This window comes from Taudactylus pleione, unplaced genomic scaffold (genome assembly GCF_031769625.1).
Source record: "Taudactylus pleione unplaced genomic scaffold, aTauple2 ptg000214l, whole genome shotgun sequence".
NCBI lineage: Eukaryota > Metazoa > Chordata > Amphibia > Anura > Myobatrachidae > Taudactylus > Taudactylus pleione.
The window spans coordinates 7950873-7968960 of record NW_028284616.1 but is presented as its reverse complement, the minus strand read 5'-3'; the positions used below and the strand labels follow the sequence as shown (position 1 = coordinate 7968960).

Here is an 18088-nt window from a genome sequence, read left to right as displayed (position 1 = left end):
AAATTACATGTAGGTGGACAACAGCAAGAAAGGAGGAGTGAGGAGGAGCCAGGCCCAAGCAGGAGAAGGGCCAGAAACCCTCCCTTTTCGAGGGCAGAGATGGAGGCCTTGGTGACTATGTGCATGGACAATATTGTCCATGCACCCAGAAATATGGGGGTGGACAAAAAGACAGGATCTGGGAGGAGATAGCCAGGGCTGTTAATTGTGTTGGGACGACGCACAGAACCAATATTGTTGTGCGTAAAAGGTACATATTTGCTAGTGTGAATGGTGGTTTATAAATGTTTTTAGAAATGTTGAAGGAAATACATGACTAAATTAACACTAAACATTGACAGATGGACAGAGTTCAAATATCGGCTGAAAAGGAAGCTAGGAAGTAGGGCGGACCATGCCAGGGGGACAGATGGTGGTCCCATCCCTGAGGAGCTGACCTTAACAGCTTTGGAAGAACAGGCTCAGGGGTCTATAGAGGAAGAGGAGTTAGTTGGCGTGTCCAATATGGACACTGACATGGCCGACTTGAACGCTCCACATGGCAGAGAAGGTAAATAATTATGAAAAAAAAAACACAATATCTCAGGAACATTTGCCGAACAAATCTCTTTCTTTACAGACCCCGAGGAAGAAGTGCCTGCTCCTGAGGTGATGGCTGGGCCCAGCACATATGAAAGCTCTGCAGGGGATGATCCAATATTTCCATCTGGGGACCCTGTGGAGCCCACTCCAGGGTCACCACCCATCCCAGCAGTGTCTCTCCTCACCGAGTTGGTCGACCAAACTCAGGAGAATAATTCTGTTCTCCTGAGGATGGAGACCACTCTGGTAAGGATAGATGGCAGATTGCTGAGGGTGGCGGAGGCCCTGGAGACATGTGCTGGGGCCCTGGTTCGATCGGCAGATGCCCAGGAGCAGGCAAACCGAATTGCCATGATGAAGCGAGGCTCCCTTCCTCCAAGGACTACTACCTCTGGCAGCCCAACAGCCCCCCCCAAAGTATGGCGAGTCCTATGCCTAGGCCAGAGCCAATTCCATCCGGCTCTGGCCAGGCCAGTCGGCGTGTTACACGCCAGTCAGCTGTTCCGAACAAGCCTCTTCAGGCGAGCCATCCCAAACGAAGAAAATAGCCCTGGCTATCTTATCCTTCCCCTGTTGATGTCCAGTCCCCATATTTCTAGTCACCAATGCCTCCATCTCCATCATTTTTATTTTTTGTTTCTTATTTTTTTTTATTTAATTTTTTTTGTATTTTTTTAATATTCAAATTTTTCAAATTTGTGCATGCTGACAAATGCGTTTAAAAAAAAAAAATTCTTGTTCAAAAAAAAAAAATTATTAATTTGTGTCTGTTTTAATTTTGAAAAATATACATGTTTAATAAAGGTATTGACAAAGCGGAGGATTTGCAAAGACTGGTGCAGGCTTAAAAATTCAAGAAACCCCGAAAATTTGGGAAAAACAACATATAATAAGGCATCAACATGACATTAATTTAATCTTGTTATTCGCTAATGCAAACGCAGCTGAATCAATTACAAGCCAATTAGCAGTGTTAATAGCAACAACAAAGGATTAATAGCTGCTTGCATTGTGTTGTAGAAATTAGAAACATCAAACATAACATCAGTCAAATTCGATAGTATCGATAGTACTCTGGGGCTTGAGAGAGCACATACCCAACCTCAAGCTGAACGATCAGTCAGGCCTCAAACCTGCTCGCAGAGTGACGTTTTACTACTTACGTTTTTCTATGTCGGTCGTAGAAGGTAATTTATGTACGCCCCTAAAACGCCCTGAAAACGGTGAGGAACGCCTGTATTTTTAGACCACCACCCCGTCAACACCCACAAACGCCCTGTCATGTCAATCCACTCCCGGAAGCCACTTCCTGCTCGTAAGCCGTACGCTCTACAGCATTTTGGATCGCAAAGCCTTGTACGTACATGCGCACAACTAACCGTGCACATGCGTGGTTTGTAAACATCGGATGCGTACCACCGAGCGTCCGCTTACGACCGACTCTGAATGAGGTCCTTAGTGCACACTGGCACCCGGGGGAGGAGCTATCACTGTGATGCATACAAGCATGTGAGTAGTACTTCTGACTGGGACACTCTTCTCCCCCGTTACTCTCCCTGCTGGCTGTTATTCTGCGATAGCCCCTGCCCCTCCCACTCGGAGGGTAGGCAACTATGTAGCATCGTCTGATGGAAGAATGTCTCTTTCAGACAGCCTTAATTTTTTTCAGTGTCAGCAGCCGCCCCTCAGGTCCTGGCGCCCTTAAGCAGCTGTCTAAAGCTGCCTAATGGAAGCGCCGGCCCTGCATATATCCACATCTAGATGAAATGTTGATCCCAGTCTACATTCTCCAAAATGTGCTCATTTTGGCAGTCCCTATTGTTAGGACCAGTATGTGCACTGTACAGTGCCATAACAGGGACGCAATGAGCCCTGTGCTGGCCATGCCCACTAAACACGTGAAGCCATGATGTCACACCTAGGTAGGTGGGGCTGCCAGCTATGGGAAGTCCAATGGACGCTCCAGGCAGCTCTATAGGCTTCAGGGTGCCTGTCTGAAGTGTCCCTCGGATGCTCCTGCAATCCACATGCAGGTGCTGTGGAGCAGCAACAGAACCACCCCCGGACTTCTTTGCCCTTTGCGATGGCACTGGTCACACTCCCCTAGTACGGTCCTATGTGCACATAACAGAGTCATGTTAAAGGATCTTCTCTATATGGGGAATTACACAGTTTAGCTGGTTAACCCTTACTAAATTCAAAATGCATTACTATAATGTTCTAAAAATATTTCCATGTATAACTCTCGGTATAAAGAAACCAAATTCACATACTGTAATTGTATCAGTTACAAAGCAGCAGTCAGAACAATTTGCATACCATATTTGCTTCAATTAACTATTCCCCTTCTGACTGGGGCGTAAGTAAGAATTGCATTGCAGAAGCTATAATATTTGGAACAATAAGCTTAATAACCGCCGAAGCGGCATGAGCACACGTTATGTGCGCTGATACCGCTTTCCCCTCATGTATGATTTGGGGGCTGGGTGGTAAATGTACCCATCATTATCAGCGCCGATAGCCTAGGCAATGTATGTAAGGTCAGTTCGCCTGACCGTTCTGCCCGCTGCAGCTATCGATATCGACAGCTGCAGCTTGGCAATGCCCTATCCCACAGCGGCGACTGCCGGCTCCAGGCTGGATGTGGGATCTTGTGACACTTGCGAGATCCCGGGCATGCTCACTGGAGCTTGCCGGGAATGAGACACAGCGCATCAGCACTAGGCTGATGCGCTGTGGGTTCTAGCTTGGATCTCCGGCCGATGAGAGGCGAAGCAGGAAGCATTATTGTGGCATGATAATACATCTCCCCCATTGTATGGCTCTGTTATGAGCAAGTATAAGACAGTGGGGTAGATATATTATAGCGGCACGATACTTTAAGCAGGAAGCACTAACGATGAGATGTATTGTCATCTCATCGTCCGGAGCGGGGGAGTTATAACTCCCCCTTGCGGTGATCACCGCAGTCTTGGCCGGTGCAGGATCTCGCAAGTATCAAGAGATCTCGCATGCAGCCCTGGAGCCAGCAGCTGCCATAGCACGGACAGCGCTGTCCCTGCTGTGGGGATAGGCATCGCCAAGCTGCACCTGTCGATATCGATAGCTGCAGTGGGCGGAACGATCAGGCGAACAGACCATTCAGACATTGCCCTGCCTATCGGCGCTGCTGTCTTGTAGATAGCAGTGCCGATAATGACATATGCGCACCTGTCATTTACTGCCCAGCCCCCCTTTTAAACATGGGGAAGAGGCAGTATTAGTGTACATAACGTGCGCTGATACCGCTTCGGCGGTTAAAACATCTACCCCAGTGACTGTAATAAAGACAGTCAATGTTCTGAGAGTGTGCTAACGTCTAGTAAATATTTGAAAGTGTTCATGTTCAAGTGAAAATTATGTTTAACCGTACTTCTGACAAAGTGATTCCTGGCAGGGGTAGAGGTTAAAAAGACGGTTGAAATTCCCGCCCCTGCCCCCTCCTTCTTTGCCCTCTACCAAACAATTGAAAGATTCCTTCTTTTATCCTGTTGGAAACCCCAGAGTTTCCTAGAGTCTTGGAAAAGAGGTTATCCTTTCAGAACTCCCTCTCTTTTTCTACAAAAGTAGTATATATATATATATATATTATATTCCCTATAACTCATCGATTAATCACAAGAGGTAATTTTCAGGAATTCATGAAGAGGCAAAAAAAGGTCGTTTGTTTCAGAGAGTAATGAAAAGAAAAATCACAGTATGGTGAGTGACATTCATATGAATCAGATATATATGTATGCACTTTTTGTGCTGTGGGTGGTTTAGAGATAGTTTTGGTGGCAGGTTGACAAAGATTTGTGAGATGGAATTTTATGTTGAACTCTGGCTGTTTTGTATATTGTCTCCGAAGTCTATCATTCATTTAAAGTGAGTGATTTATATGTGAATATAATCAAGTTTTATAAAACAGGTTTACTGAGGACATTGCTAAGTAAATACTTCTGTTGAATTATTTGTATGTATATGCATTCCCAGTAATGTTTTAACACTATGCTAGTTTATATAATTATAAGCACGTTTTGTTACTTTTTAGATTTGCTGTTTCCCTTAGCCAATAGCTAATTATACAACCTGTTGTGTTGTTTCCTGTTAAATGTTTACTAATTAATAACAGTTCTGATTTGGGAAACTGCTTGGTATATGTGCAAAGTTTAAATTTGACAATCTGTAGAACTATTTACACCAGTTTATTAAATGTATGTATTCAATTAGATGTATTAATTTAGTATCAAAATTTTACACTTATTTTGGTCTGCAATATTGTTTTATGTTTAATTTATATAACTTGAAACAGAAATTTTACTATAATACTTTTTGTTATTATTATTTTTTCTTCTAATGCATATGATAAGTATTTTGGTGGCAAATGGGAGGAAACTTTATTCACCATATTCCCTCTCTTCTGCATACAGAAAAATGCCTTCTCACTACAGCCAGCAGTCTATAATAGTACTGGCTCTCTTTGGCATTCTGGCTTCAATCATGGCTTCGCTTTCGGTCATCCTAATCTTCCAGATTCAGACTGCAACTAAACAGGGAGATTTTGATGCCGGCCTGGGGCCAGGGGCTGGTAGGATCTTACTGCCAGCTTCAGCAGTACTGGCTGCTCTGTGTCTTGCAGTGAACACCAGTTGTCTCCTGCTGTGTCTGCTCCAATCATATTTCACTGCAGAGGTGTGCCGTGAAGACCCCGAATCTAGCAGGTGAGTGCATGGAAGTTGAGTAGTATTCAATCTCATATACTATGATGTAAAACCTAATGTAAGACTGTTTGAGATACATTTATGTATTAAATTTAGACTTTGATGTTAAGGTTTTAGATATATAAAATATACAGCCTACTAGGAATTAGTACTGATGCACACCTCATGCTATAATTGCAGGCCTCAAGTTGAATTCGCTTGTCTAAAAAGGAGTTGATCATGTCATTTTGAAGCTGCTTTTCGAGAGACTTTTGGTCAAAATAAAAGAAAAGTGGAGTTTGATATAACAATGCTTAGAACCATCGTTTAATTTAAATGCCATAACTTCCTAACAAATTTTATTATTTAAAGCTAAGTTTAAAACCACCGCAAAACTTCTGAATATGGTGTTAAGATCAAGCTTTATAATATAAATATTCAATAATTAATGTTAAGTCATGTATACGTACCAAAATCACCGATTGTCTTCAGTGTTTACAGTTTGTCTGTTAAAAATGCATTACAACCAGTGGCGTAAGTTCATCACAGACGCCCGGAGGCAAGTTATAATTTAGTGCCTCCGCGTCACAGACGCTGACATTGTAATGTAGCAATTTGCATGCAGACAGGCTATAGATAGATGAAGGCAGCAGTCGATGGTCTGACATGGAGCTCTCCACTAGTGTATGGTGGCTGCTCAGGTGCCGGGAAGGGGTGCCATGTATTGGGCGGCCGTGATGGTACACTCCAGGTACATAGTTACAGCCCTAAGTGGAGTGAATATGTTGTGGACAATGGAGGAGGTGCCCTTTCAGAGCTGGAGCCCGGCGGCAGGCGCCTCCATTGTCTCCCATAGTTCTGCCCCTGACTACAAACTACACACTACATTTTGCTTATCTCCTCCCCCTAGCCAGGAGCTGCTTGGTGCATTCATTTTTCCTGGGGGCCCCACTGCTTCTGTATTATAAATATTGCACAATAATAGGACCAATCAAAAGTTCTAATATCTTGATTGCGCTTTATGATTGGCCTCCTAATCACATTATGCCCTTCATTGTGTAACACAACCACGGTTTTCAGATGTGGCTGTTAGAGGCACTGGGAAAATACAAGGATGGAGGGGAAGGTGCGCAGGTGGTAATTCGGCTTAAAACGGTTATTTTTTTTTTAATGATGAAATTTACAAATTTGAATTTAAGTGTAATGGCTGTTATTCATTACATAAAGAACTGCCACAGGCATGGTTCCCATACATACTTCAGTATACAGCAATGGTCGCATATGTAAATAACTGTTCATCAGACAGGCTTAAGAGCAAAAGGTCAAGAGCAGCAGTGAAATCACATTATTAAAGGGTTTGTCACTTTATTTAAGCTGTCCCTCCCCTGGGACTCCCTCCATTCACCTATATTTAGCATGGCTTGGGAGCTCACATATAATCGAGACATCTGCTCTGCTCTCTCCCTAGCACGTAACATAGGACACAGCAGCATTATAGCTTTTCATTTAGATCCACTGTGTTGGATGTTCCCCAGAGCACTGGTGAAAGTGATTGGATGCAGTCCTGTCTATATGTATCCAATACAGCAAACCATAGGGAATACCTAACATAAAGTAATACTAAAAGGAAGGGAGAAGAGTTTGTAAAGATCTTAAATAAAGTGGAAGGCCCCTTTATAGTCTCACATTCTTTCTATTTTGGATTTAAAATTACAATTTAAAGTGACAGATTGCAGATAGCTGCAGACAACACAGAGGCGACTTGTTACATGACACAACTTGGTGGTGTAGCAGGATCTGGGATTGTAATGATGTCACAGCCTGTTAGAGATGCAAATCTAGAAGTCTATAATGTCATTCTAGTTTAGAGTATGGTAGGGTTTAGTGTACTCATTTTGTATTGGACCAAGGAAACTTAAACTCTTTATTTGGTTTTGGATTAAAAAATTTCAGCAATATGATTTCTGCTAACTTTCTCCATAAATGTGGGGATCCTAAAACTGAGTGAGCTTCGCACAATTGTCACTTAGATGCAGTATGGTCTGTATATAACAAAGCACTTCTGCTGCAGACGGGATATGGCCTTATTCTAATGAGACATAATAAAGTCTGCCTGGTGCTGAGAACATGTCTTCCTATCATAGTACACAGTGGCCTCCATCCATCCCCTCATTACATGTAGCTCATGTTCCAACCTTACATTTCAAGAGGCTGCTCTTTGCCTCTCTCAGTCTCTGCCCCAGATTTCAGATGCTCATCCTTTGTTCTCAGCAACTCCTGAAAACAATGACCCAGCATGGAGCAGGACCATTAACTCCTAACAGTCAGCAGCTGGGAACTGCCCCCTTATGGGGTAGGCACTGGTAGTAGTGGCAGTTACAGTTATTATTAATGTACATGCTTATGCAACACCTGTTTGTGCAATTTTTAAAAATGATTTTCGGATTTTAACTTTTTATTTTCTTAATTTGCTATACTTTTTTTAAATTTTTTAAATAATACCAAGCATTCTGACAGTATAGTTTACCAGCCAAGACTTGCTGATTCCATTGCTATGCCTTGCCAAACCTTTGAACATTTTAATTATTTAATCATGCATAAATATAGAGATAATAAATTAGAAAACATTTTCACATTTTAAAAAACAATACAAAAACTAAAAACAAATTGCCCATAAAAGCAGTGTACAGTACACTGTAAGGCTAGTTGGTGAAACTTTAACTCAGCATTGTGCTCAAGAAATCACCACTCGCTGGCATTTACAGATAAATGTGAGGGAAAGTTGTACTACAGATGTGATTTCATACACAGAGCATCTTTACGCCATACTGCACGAGACGTCCGGTGCCACTGAGAGGCTTCAAGGCGAATAGCGTACTGTATTTTTCTTTAAATTTTGCTCTTAGTCACAGCTGCTCAGTGTATTAGGGACTACGGACAATGACTTTAACTACACAGGAATTGGTATAACTCATGTACACGTACACTTGTACAAAGTCACAGATGAAGCACAATGAGGCATCGGAGACGTTTTTACAGATTCAGACTCAGTCGCACACAAATGTACAAATGTTGCAAGCTCTAGTGGCCGGCTCCATCGTGCGCATTCGCAAGACCCGGCTAGCGACGGGTGCTCCGGTGTCCGGCCATACGGAGGTGTTTCCAACAGAACGCTTGCCGTTTGGGGGCGGCCCCACTGACATCACCAGTGATGTCAGTGGGAGAGCTTCCGACTCTGTTAGAGCCAAAAGCTCTCTGGGGCTTACGTCCACGAGACCCTACCACAAGGGTCTCGTCGCAAGCCCGACGATCGCGATGGTCTTGACCATCGCGACCATCAACCTGGCCGATCGCTATAGCTGTGGGTGGTCACCCATAGCTATGCGAGCGGCCAGGAGGCCACTCCAAAAAAAACCGCCCTGATTCAGAGCGAGCGCTCTTTCAGAGCATCCGTCTCTGAATCAGGCCCAGTGTATGCTAGCAACACAGTTTTGTCACTTCAATTTGTTTTATTTATTCGAATAAGACACATTTTGAGCAAAAAAGATGCCTGGCGCAGGCGAGTCGCACAGGACCTGACCTGGTTTGAGCCACAGTATGAATTGCACACAAGTTGCTTTGAAATTCTGTGAATTTTAGCAAAGGATCTGCTTTGCTAAAATTCATATGCTGCAGGAAGCGTCTGAAGTGAAGATATGCCTCCTGTCAGCATCTGCGATCCCAGTGCTGCACCGAGGTCGCAGCTTGGGATCACCATCGTGACTATTGGTCGCATTGGCCAGCTGAGTAAATCTCAGCTTACTCAGGCTGGCTGGCTTTTGAGGCCAGGAAGTCTGGCATAGGGGGGCCTGCCAGCAATCTCGCAGGACCCATTCTGCACATGTGCAGAACAGGTCCTGCATTCTAATCTGGAATCTGCTTGAGTTGCCCCATCATCGTCCGCTGCTGATTCAGCCCCCATGACTCCAAATTGTTCCAGGTCAGCCTTCAGCTCTTTGGATGTTTGAAGTGGTGTATTTTCTCATCGGTTTTTCTCTTTCTCTCACGTCCAGGGAGGTTCTTCACAGTTCCACGAGTACCAAATTTCTAAACCACTTGCCTGGCGTGGCTGCATTATTTGTGACCATGCCAGACTGTACATTTCCTGACATGGTCGCAAACAATGCGACCAGTAAGAAACCCCCACCAGACAGCTGCCGGAAGTTAATCTTCCAGCGCCGCCAATCACAGAGTGATCTCCCAGCCCCTCACCCAGTGTCTGCCATGCAGCTGATCACTGCTGATCGGGCAGCACGGCAGTACCCCCCATGTAAATGAAGTGGTCCTCAGCCCCCCTCCAGTGTATATAAAGGCACGATGATCAGATCTAGTTAATTGATATAAAAAAATCTATATAAATGTTGTGCGTTTTAAAACAATTTTTTTTTTAATAACATCGTGTTGGATCAATTATAAATAGATGTTCTTGACCTAATTCAATCATAAAAAAAACTGGACAATTTCTGAGTGGTTCTTGGAAAATATATTAGCCTGTTAAGTGATTTATAGCATTGCACACTGTTGAAACAGGGAGGCAGAGGTCTTTAGAGATAGACTTGTACCCTTTAGAGGTCTTGTGTTTCGTGATGGTAGCACTTCTGCTGATCTTAGACAGCTCTCTTGTCATCACCATTGTAACAGGGAATAAAAGGTGGCCTTTTTATAACATTAAAGCTATCATTCATTGGTTAATTCAAATTGATTTAAATTGCTCAAAAGGGTGCCAATATTTGTGGCATTGCAAGCTTTCAATTATAGTTTTTTTTGCCTATTGCTTTTTTAAATGGTTATTGTTTATCCTTAGCTGTTCTGTGACAAACATAAGTGTCTATAGACGAAAGCTGATTCGCTACATTTATCTTATTCAAAGGGTGTTGTACCTGATGTACTTAAAGTACAAGGGTGCTAATAAGTTGACCAGAACTGTATGTTGTGAATGCCTCTACATTGGAGCAAGTCAGCACGGGGCTGTATTTCCTAGGCGGATCAGATCCATATAAAAGTTAAAAATGCGGACCCCCACTAGGATAACCAGCCCCATGCTGATAGCACTAGGGCTATTGCCAACACTACTTGGAGGTGGGTTTTGAGATGTGTCAAAAATTGATTAAAAAAATATAATTTATCCCTTGCACACTACAGATTCCAGCATACCCATGGCTGCTAGTGCATGATGGGACTTGGGGATCATAAGTGCCACCCAAGGCACTCTGGGAGCTGTAGTGCGGATAGAAAACAACACTGTAAAAAAACCACATATACACACACCGATTTAAAAAAAACAAACAAAACAAAAAACATTAGAAATAAAACCCCTTCCACACTGCCTTCTTTTTCAATTTATTGCTCACCTAAGTCCTAGGGTCTGGAAGTGTCTTCTTCGTTCCATGTAGGTATACATGATCCTCTGCTTTCATGGCGCTTTACTCTGATTGGTCAAAATATACTGTACTTGTATATTTGTAATATACAATGACTCAGCTTGACTTGATCATTCATGACCGAAACATCTCACAAAGCTAGTCATGTGGTGTTTTTTTGTTTTTTTTTGCCATAGACTCTTCATGGACCTTGAATATATTGATGAGTATTAAAGTGGTAGACGAGGGATGTGTGGGTCGTTGTTATCTCCATAAAATGGTATATTCTTTGGTGTGAGTTTTTTTAATTTATTATTACTTTTTAGCAGGTGAATTACAGGTGCTAGTGGGCAAAGGATGACAGGGCATGCTGGCACTTGTGGTTCTCCAAATTTAGTAGTGTTCATGCTACTGGTCTTACTTGGCAGACCCTGCCCATTTTGTAAAAGTTGAGGTGCGCCCTGCCCCTTTTGCAAGTGCTGACTTGCACCCTGCACTTCCCCAGAAGCATGTTGCCGGCGCGCACAGGCAAATACACTGAATCTGGGAGCCACCATGGAACAACTGGAAATAGGAGGAGCAAATGGCCGAACGCCCAGCCGCAACCCAGCCCCATAGAGATGCACACTATGTAAAGAACAAGAGGGAGGACCAAGGAACTCCCCGTTCAGTGTTGCCGCCGGCCCACCACCATACACAAGCCCTGACTCTGTGGCTCTTGAGGCATGCAAAGAAGAGATTACCGGCCCACAGTCCGCTGAGGTGAGACAGGGAATTAGCTGTGGAGCACTGAACATAGTAAGTTGGTGCATCATCTGTTTGTGATGTGAGGGTGTTTGGCAGACGCATGATTTCCTTTGGAAAATGTGGTCTTTTTTTTTTTTTTTTACTTTTAATTGAAAATAAGTCATATCTCTCTCTCTCTCTCTCTCTCGTGTTGACATCTAGACATGCACTTCAGTGTGTTTCTGATAACGGGCACATTTGCACAAGAAAAGTTGCAAGCAGGCCCGGTGCACAATTGTATGCCACATAGCTGTGGTTCCAGTTCATAATTATGCCACACAATGCCACCAATACATATGCCACACGTGACCCAAATTCTTACTACGCCATACAGTTATGCATCCAATACATTATACCACACATCATACCATTAACCCACCCCCACACACACATTCACCCTGTCAGCACTCATTAACCCACGTACACTCACCCTGCCAGGACACACACATTACCAGCAATCATTAACCTCACACACTCACTCTGCCAACACCCATTAACCCCTGCACACTCACTCTGCCAGCACTCAACATACTGTACGCATTACCAGCACTAACTAACCCACACACACTCACCCTGTCAGCACTCACTGACCCACACATATTGCCAGTTCTCATTAACCCCCCCACATATACAACCTATCAGCACTCATTAACCCCCCCACACTCACTAAACCTTTCTCCTCACCAAAAAGTAACAGTTATGCCTTACCAGGCTTTATTCAGTGTTGTCTAGGGAGGTAGAGCTTCTTAGGCGAGTGACAGGCTGGTACCCGGGAAAAGCAGAGAACTGGAGGAGAGGGAAGGGGCAGCCTCCGCTGCTACTGACCCTACCGCAATGACAGGTGACAGTGCAGTGTCGGGGCTGGGGGAGTTCTGGAGACTTGCCACTTTGGCAGCGTCGGGTCTGGTCATCAGTATTCCCGTCTGGAGCTGAAAGAGACATCCTTCTGTGGCCGGCACCCTTAGTACCGGGCATGGTTGCATGGCACTGTTTTCCCACATCTTTCACACTTTTATACCACTGACTGCAATAGATCCACTTAGAAAAAGAATTCAAATGGCCAAAACAAGGGCATTGTTAGGGCATGTGGAAAAACATCAGAAACAACCTGCTCTTGGAATTTGGTGCCATTTGGTAACTATTTGCGTTGTTTGTGAAGACCTGCCTACATGCTGTACTTGCTTCAGCTGAATATAGTAAAATGCTTAACCGTCTACTATATACAAAGATTGAAATTTGCATATAAAATACATTGTTCTAAGTTAACTGTATTCTTTACCAATATATGTGTACATACTTTGAAGATCCAAATTATTTACCATAAAAAAACAACCCACAAATCATATAAAGACCTGTCAATTATAACTACAAGAAACTGATCAGGACTGTACAAGGTACCACTGAACCCTTTTCACTGCATATTAATCTATTGGTTCTGACAATGTGATCTATTATCATCTGTGCAGGTGTGACTGGTTCCTGTTAGATAACAGAAGTATTCGTCAATCCGCTGTCTGCCTGTTCTGTCTTGGAATTTCATTATATTTAGCAGGTAAGTTTTACTTTAGTTACTCTCATTTTTACCTACAGTATACAGTTAAATGTACACGGTTCAGTATTTTATTATATTATGAATTACCACGAGGTCTGTTGTGAGCAAAAGGGTTAGATGAATTTATCACTTCTGCATACAACACACTGAAGACCTGCAAGCACAGGCTATTTTAACAGTGATACTGCGCTGCTGAAACCTGAAATGCTTTATTAAGCACTCAAAAGAGTCTGGGCTATTTATTAATGTCCACATTCAGGGCCTGATTCAGCAAGGATCGCAGTTGCAAAGCTGCACGCAGGCTATAGATATATGATGTATGCACGCAGGCTATAGATATGATGTATGCACGCAGGCAGCTTTGAAATTGCGATTCTTGCAGATCTGGTAATGCAGCAGGAGGCATCACGTCACCCAATGGCGGGCTGGGCCGGGGGGCAGGGTGCCATATGCCCCCCGGGCCGCAGCGTCATGCGGGCCGTCTGTGTCACTGTGACAGACTGCACCGCGTGTGTAGCGCTGACCGGAAGGAGTTCAGTCAGCGCTACACAAGTGACAAACACACAGCCGCCGGCTCCAGCAGCTGTGTGTTTGTTGTAAGCAGCAGCCAATGAGAGTCTGTCAGACTCTCATTAGCTGCTGCTGCACCCACTGCGGGAGCCGCTCCATCTTCTGACTCCCGCAGTGTGTAATGGGAGAAGCGTCATGACGTCATATGACGTCTCTCCCATAATACAGAGCAGCCCGGCCCGGGAGGACAGGCGGAGGAGCAGATGGCGGCGGTGGGAGCGGGGATTCAGGTTTTTTTTTATATTACGTGTGTCTACTGGGCGGGGGGGGGTCTGGCACTACTGGGGTCACTACAAAGGGGGGGACTACTACTACTGGGGGCACTACAAGGGGGGTGGGGGACTACTACTACTGGGGACTACTACTACTGGGGGCACTACAAGGGGGGACTACTACTACTGGGGGCACTACAAGGGGGAGGGGGCTACTACTACTGGGGACTACTACTACTGGGGGCACTACAAGGGGGGTGGGGGACTACTACTACTGGGGGCACTACAAGGGGGGTGGGGGACTACTATTACTGGGGACTACTACTACAGGGGGGACTACAAGGGGGGGGACTACTACTGGGGGCGGGGGACTACTACTACTGGGGACTACTACAAGGGGGGGACTACTACTGGGGGCACTACAAGGGGGAGGACTACTACTACTGGGGGCACTACAAAGGGGGGGGACTACTACTACTGGGGGCACTACAAAGGGGGGGGACTACTACTAGTGGGGCACTACAAATGGGAGGGACTACTACTACTGGGGTCACTACAAGGGGGGACTACTACTGGGGGCACTACAAGGAGGGGGACTACTACTACTGGGGGCACTACAAGGAGGGGACTAATACTACTGCGGGCACTACAAGGGGGGGCTACTTCTACTGGGGGCACTACAAGGGGGGTACTACTACTGGGGGCACTACAAGGGGGGGACTACTACTAGGGGCACTACAAGGGGAGGGGACTACTACTAGGGGCACTGCATAGGGGGGAGGGGACTACTACTAGGGGCACTACATAGGGGGAGGGACCACTGCTGGGGGCTCTATATAAAGGGCAATACTGGGGGTACTGCATAGGGGGGAGACTACAACTGGGGCCACTATTTAAGGGGCATTGCATAAGGGTTACCACTATTGGGGCACTGCATAGGGGTACCACTATTAGGGGCACTATATAAGGGGCTTACTACTGGGGGCACTAGGGGCACTGCACAGGGGGGACCATATAAGGGGCTTACTACTTGGGGCACTGCATAGGGGGGATCACTACTGGGGGCACTACTGGAGGCCTGCATAAGGGTGTTCTCTCCTGTGGCACACGGGGGCACGGCCTATGGGCACTACGACAGGGGGCTGCCTCTAATCTTTATTTTTACCTTACATTAATCCCATATGGACCCGCCTCCTCCCTGGAACACTTGAGGGGGGGGACCCATAGCACGCACATTCTTCGGGCACCCTGGCAACACGCTACTCCTCTGCCAGGGCCGCCTGCATGAATTTGCCCCCCAGGCAAAAAGTTGCCAGCCAGCCCCTGACGTCTCCTGTGCATTACTTATCCGAGCTGCGTTGTCCAATGCAGCATTGGATACTCTGTGGAAACATCGTCCGACTAAGGTGACCCATGGGGGTCACACAAGCCAGCCGCCACAGATGAGAGGAAGAGGCTAGGAAATCTCTCTCAGCCGATGGAGATCCTAGTCTCTTCTCTCCCCCCAATGGCGTCGACACGCCTCCATTTCGGGAAACGGAGGCCATCGCCGCCCCCTCCACGCCAACAAACGGTAGCAGATTGTCAGTCAATCAGTCTTCTTTAAATTGCAGAAATATTCGAATCATGTGGAAACTATTGTTTCCATATGAATAAAGGGGTGGATAAACTTGATAAGTAGGCCTGTTTTTATTATATACAATTAGTTACTGTACACTAGTGTATCTGGGATGTAGTTTAAATCCCGGCTGTCCGAATGCCGGTGCCAGAATCCCGACACCAGTCAAAATCCCAGCCCCGACATCCTTACTGAAGTAGTGTTAGGTTTAGGCTTGGAGGGGGGGGGGAGGGGGTTTCTATGGTTTAGTATACTTAAAGACAGGTGTCAGTGTCCTAAGACTGTCGGGATGCCGGTATCAGGATTCTGACAGCCGGGATCACGTACCCAACCTGTGTCTCTATTGTATCCTTCAGCTTGCTACAAAACTATCAATTTAAACCCTGTTTAGAACACGAGTCCAAAGCTGAACACACATGCAGTTCTGTGTGGCCCTAAAATAATTGCAATGCCTGATAAAATAGGGATCACTAATGCTTGGTACACATTTGTCAATATATTGTTCGTTCGCTGCATTGGCAGGTATGTACACCCGATATGTCTGTGATCTAAGGGCCTGATTCAGAGCCGCTCACTAGATGCGATCGCTCACACGATGTGCATGCAAATTGCGTAGGCAGTGCTATCGCACAGCAAAGCATTAGAACGCCCACATTAGCGATCACATAGTGTATGCAGACACCCACTAGCCTGTTTTAAGATGCCCACTTGTGCACATCATGTCCAGGAAGTGTATGCAACCATCGGTACATCGGGTAACATCGGATGATATCGCAGCAATTGAGGTTGACCATACCCTGCCGCAAGCACTGCGAGCACTTTAGTGTAAAAACAAGCCAGGTGACGTGTACTATGATGCTGTCTTATAATTATGCACCCCTATAAAACGCCATTGAGATGCTCAGGCACGCCTGCGTTTGCACCTACACTCCCCCGTTTTTAATGGCCAGCCCCTGTTACCACCTACAAATGGCTTCCCCTGTCACTCACTCTGATGGGCTGTCTATGCGCAGCGAGCGAATGCATTGTGAACTTTCGCTAAGGTATGCACATGCGCACTGCGATGCATACACCGCATACCATGGGCAGCAGCGAGAGTATGCATCTTAGCGAGCGGGTCTGAATCAGGCCCTAAGTCATTCACAGACATATCAGGTCGCCCTGCAGCACAGCTGATACCGATGTATCTGAAAAATATATTGGTGCATCTGCATGTGTGTACGGGCGACCCGCCGACTCCCCGTACACTGGCTGCAGGGACCCCCGACTGGATGTGCAGTTGTGATTGTCAGGCCAGACATATTGAGCGGCTGATTAGTAAACTATACACAATTACCAATCAGCCACTTGGACAGCAGATCGGTCTGCTGACCAATCCGTTGTGTAAGTGCGTACCCAACACAATCATTACTGTTAAGTTATTCAAGCTGCAGATAATGTAGAGCAGACAAACAGCAACTGAGTAACCTATAGCATTACAAATAAAAATATATTTAAGCATATAGCTACATGTCAGACTGCAGAAGAAAATAAAAGGGTTTTAATTTAATTTATACATTTACCACTAATAGAAATTTCAACTTCCTCCTGGAATTAATTAATACATAGACCCAAAAGGATTTATTTCACAATTTTCAATAATCAGTTTAATTTAATGAAAGCGTTTATAAATCAGTTTTAAAAAAATTTATAAAAGTCTGTGAGATCCTTTGAGGTGTCTTAATGCAACGAATGGGCTTGATGAAAGGATACCAGTTTCCCAAGTCTAATGTTACTTAGCAGAAATCTTACATCACAAAGTACAATTACCTGGAGTGGGTCACTCCATCAAACAGCGGGCCTTATTCATTAAGGACCGCTACTGCGATCGCAGTAACGTAGTCGCACGCAGGTCTGCTGCAAAAATATGCTAATGAATGCTATCGCACTGCCAGAATAGAGATGCCCACTGCCTCCCACTACCACTATCTCACAGCCCTGTGTATACATCGGTCACATCGAGTACCATCGGCCCCTCACGCACAATTACAGCAGCCCTGACCTTATTTAGAAGTTGATACCCTGCACGCAGTAAGTACTCAAGCTACGTATGCCATCACAGTGGCTAATTTATGCACGCCCATGTAACGGCATTCAAACAGACTGGCACTTTTGCATTTCTCTCGTATCACTCTGCCGTCACCACCCCCAAACGCTGACTACCTGTCACTCACTCTGCGATGAATTACCATGCTCTGCGTGATCGCAGTGTAGCCTTCACCCACTCGCACTGCGGTGCAGTACGCAACAATCAGCCACCTGTGTGCGCTATTGCAGTTATGATCCTTAATGAATCAGGCCCGGAATCATATACCCTGCACTCCCTTTACTGAATATGCCGTCAACCACCAGATTTTTAAAAAGTACCAGTGAGCGCCAGAATACAACCACAAAAAGCAACTAGCATTCCCTTTGCCTTTTAATTATTTTAATGTATTTGGTTCTCAAAAAGAAGCATGCTGTTTTTTATGTTCTTATCACGCTCCATGTCCTAAGGATGTACAGGTTGAGTCTCCCATATCCGTTATTCCAAAAACCGAAATATTCCAAAAACCGGAGTATTTAGGTGCATCACTAGTAACGGCCAATGACTAGCGGCGTGGGCATGG

The 18088-nt window shown here is 45.2% G+C and overlaps 1 protein-coding gene across 2 annotated transcripts in view; it reads left to right on the top strand.

Moving 5' to 3' along the window:
- The first annotated feature begins 4171 nt into the window (after positions 1–4171).
- The window catches only part of TMEM221 (transmembrane protein 221), a 25199-nt gene continuing 11282 nt past the window's right edge, over positions 4172–18088 (top strand). For both annotated transcript variants that reach the window (XM_088478427.1, XM_088478426.1), the window contains exons 1-3: positions 4172–4323; positions 5034–5324; positions 12955–13040. In XM_088478427.1, the coding sequence (XP_088334553.1) occupies positions 5038–5324; positions 12955–13040 (373 nt within the window). In that variant the 5' untranslated portion in view covers positions 4172–4323; positions 5034–5037. The remainder of the gene's footprint in view (positions 4324–5033; positions 5325–12954; positions 13041–18088) is intronic.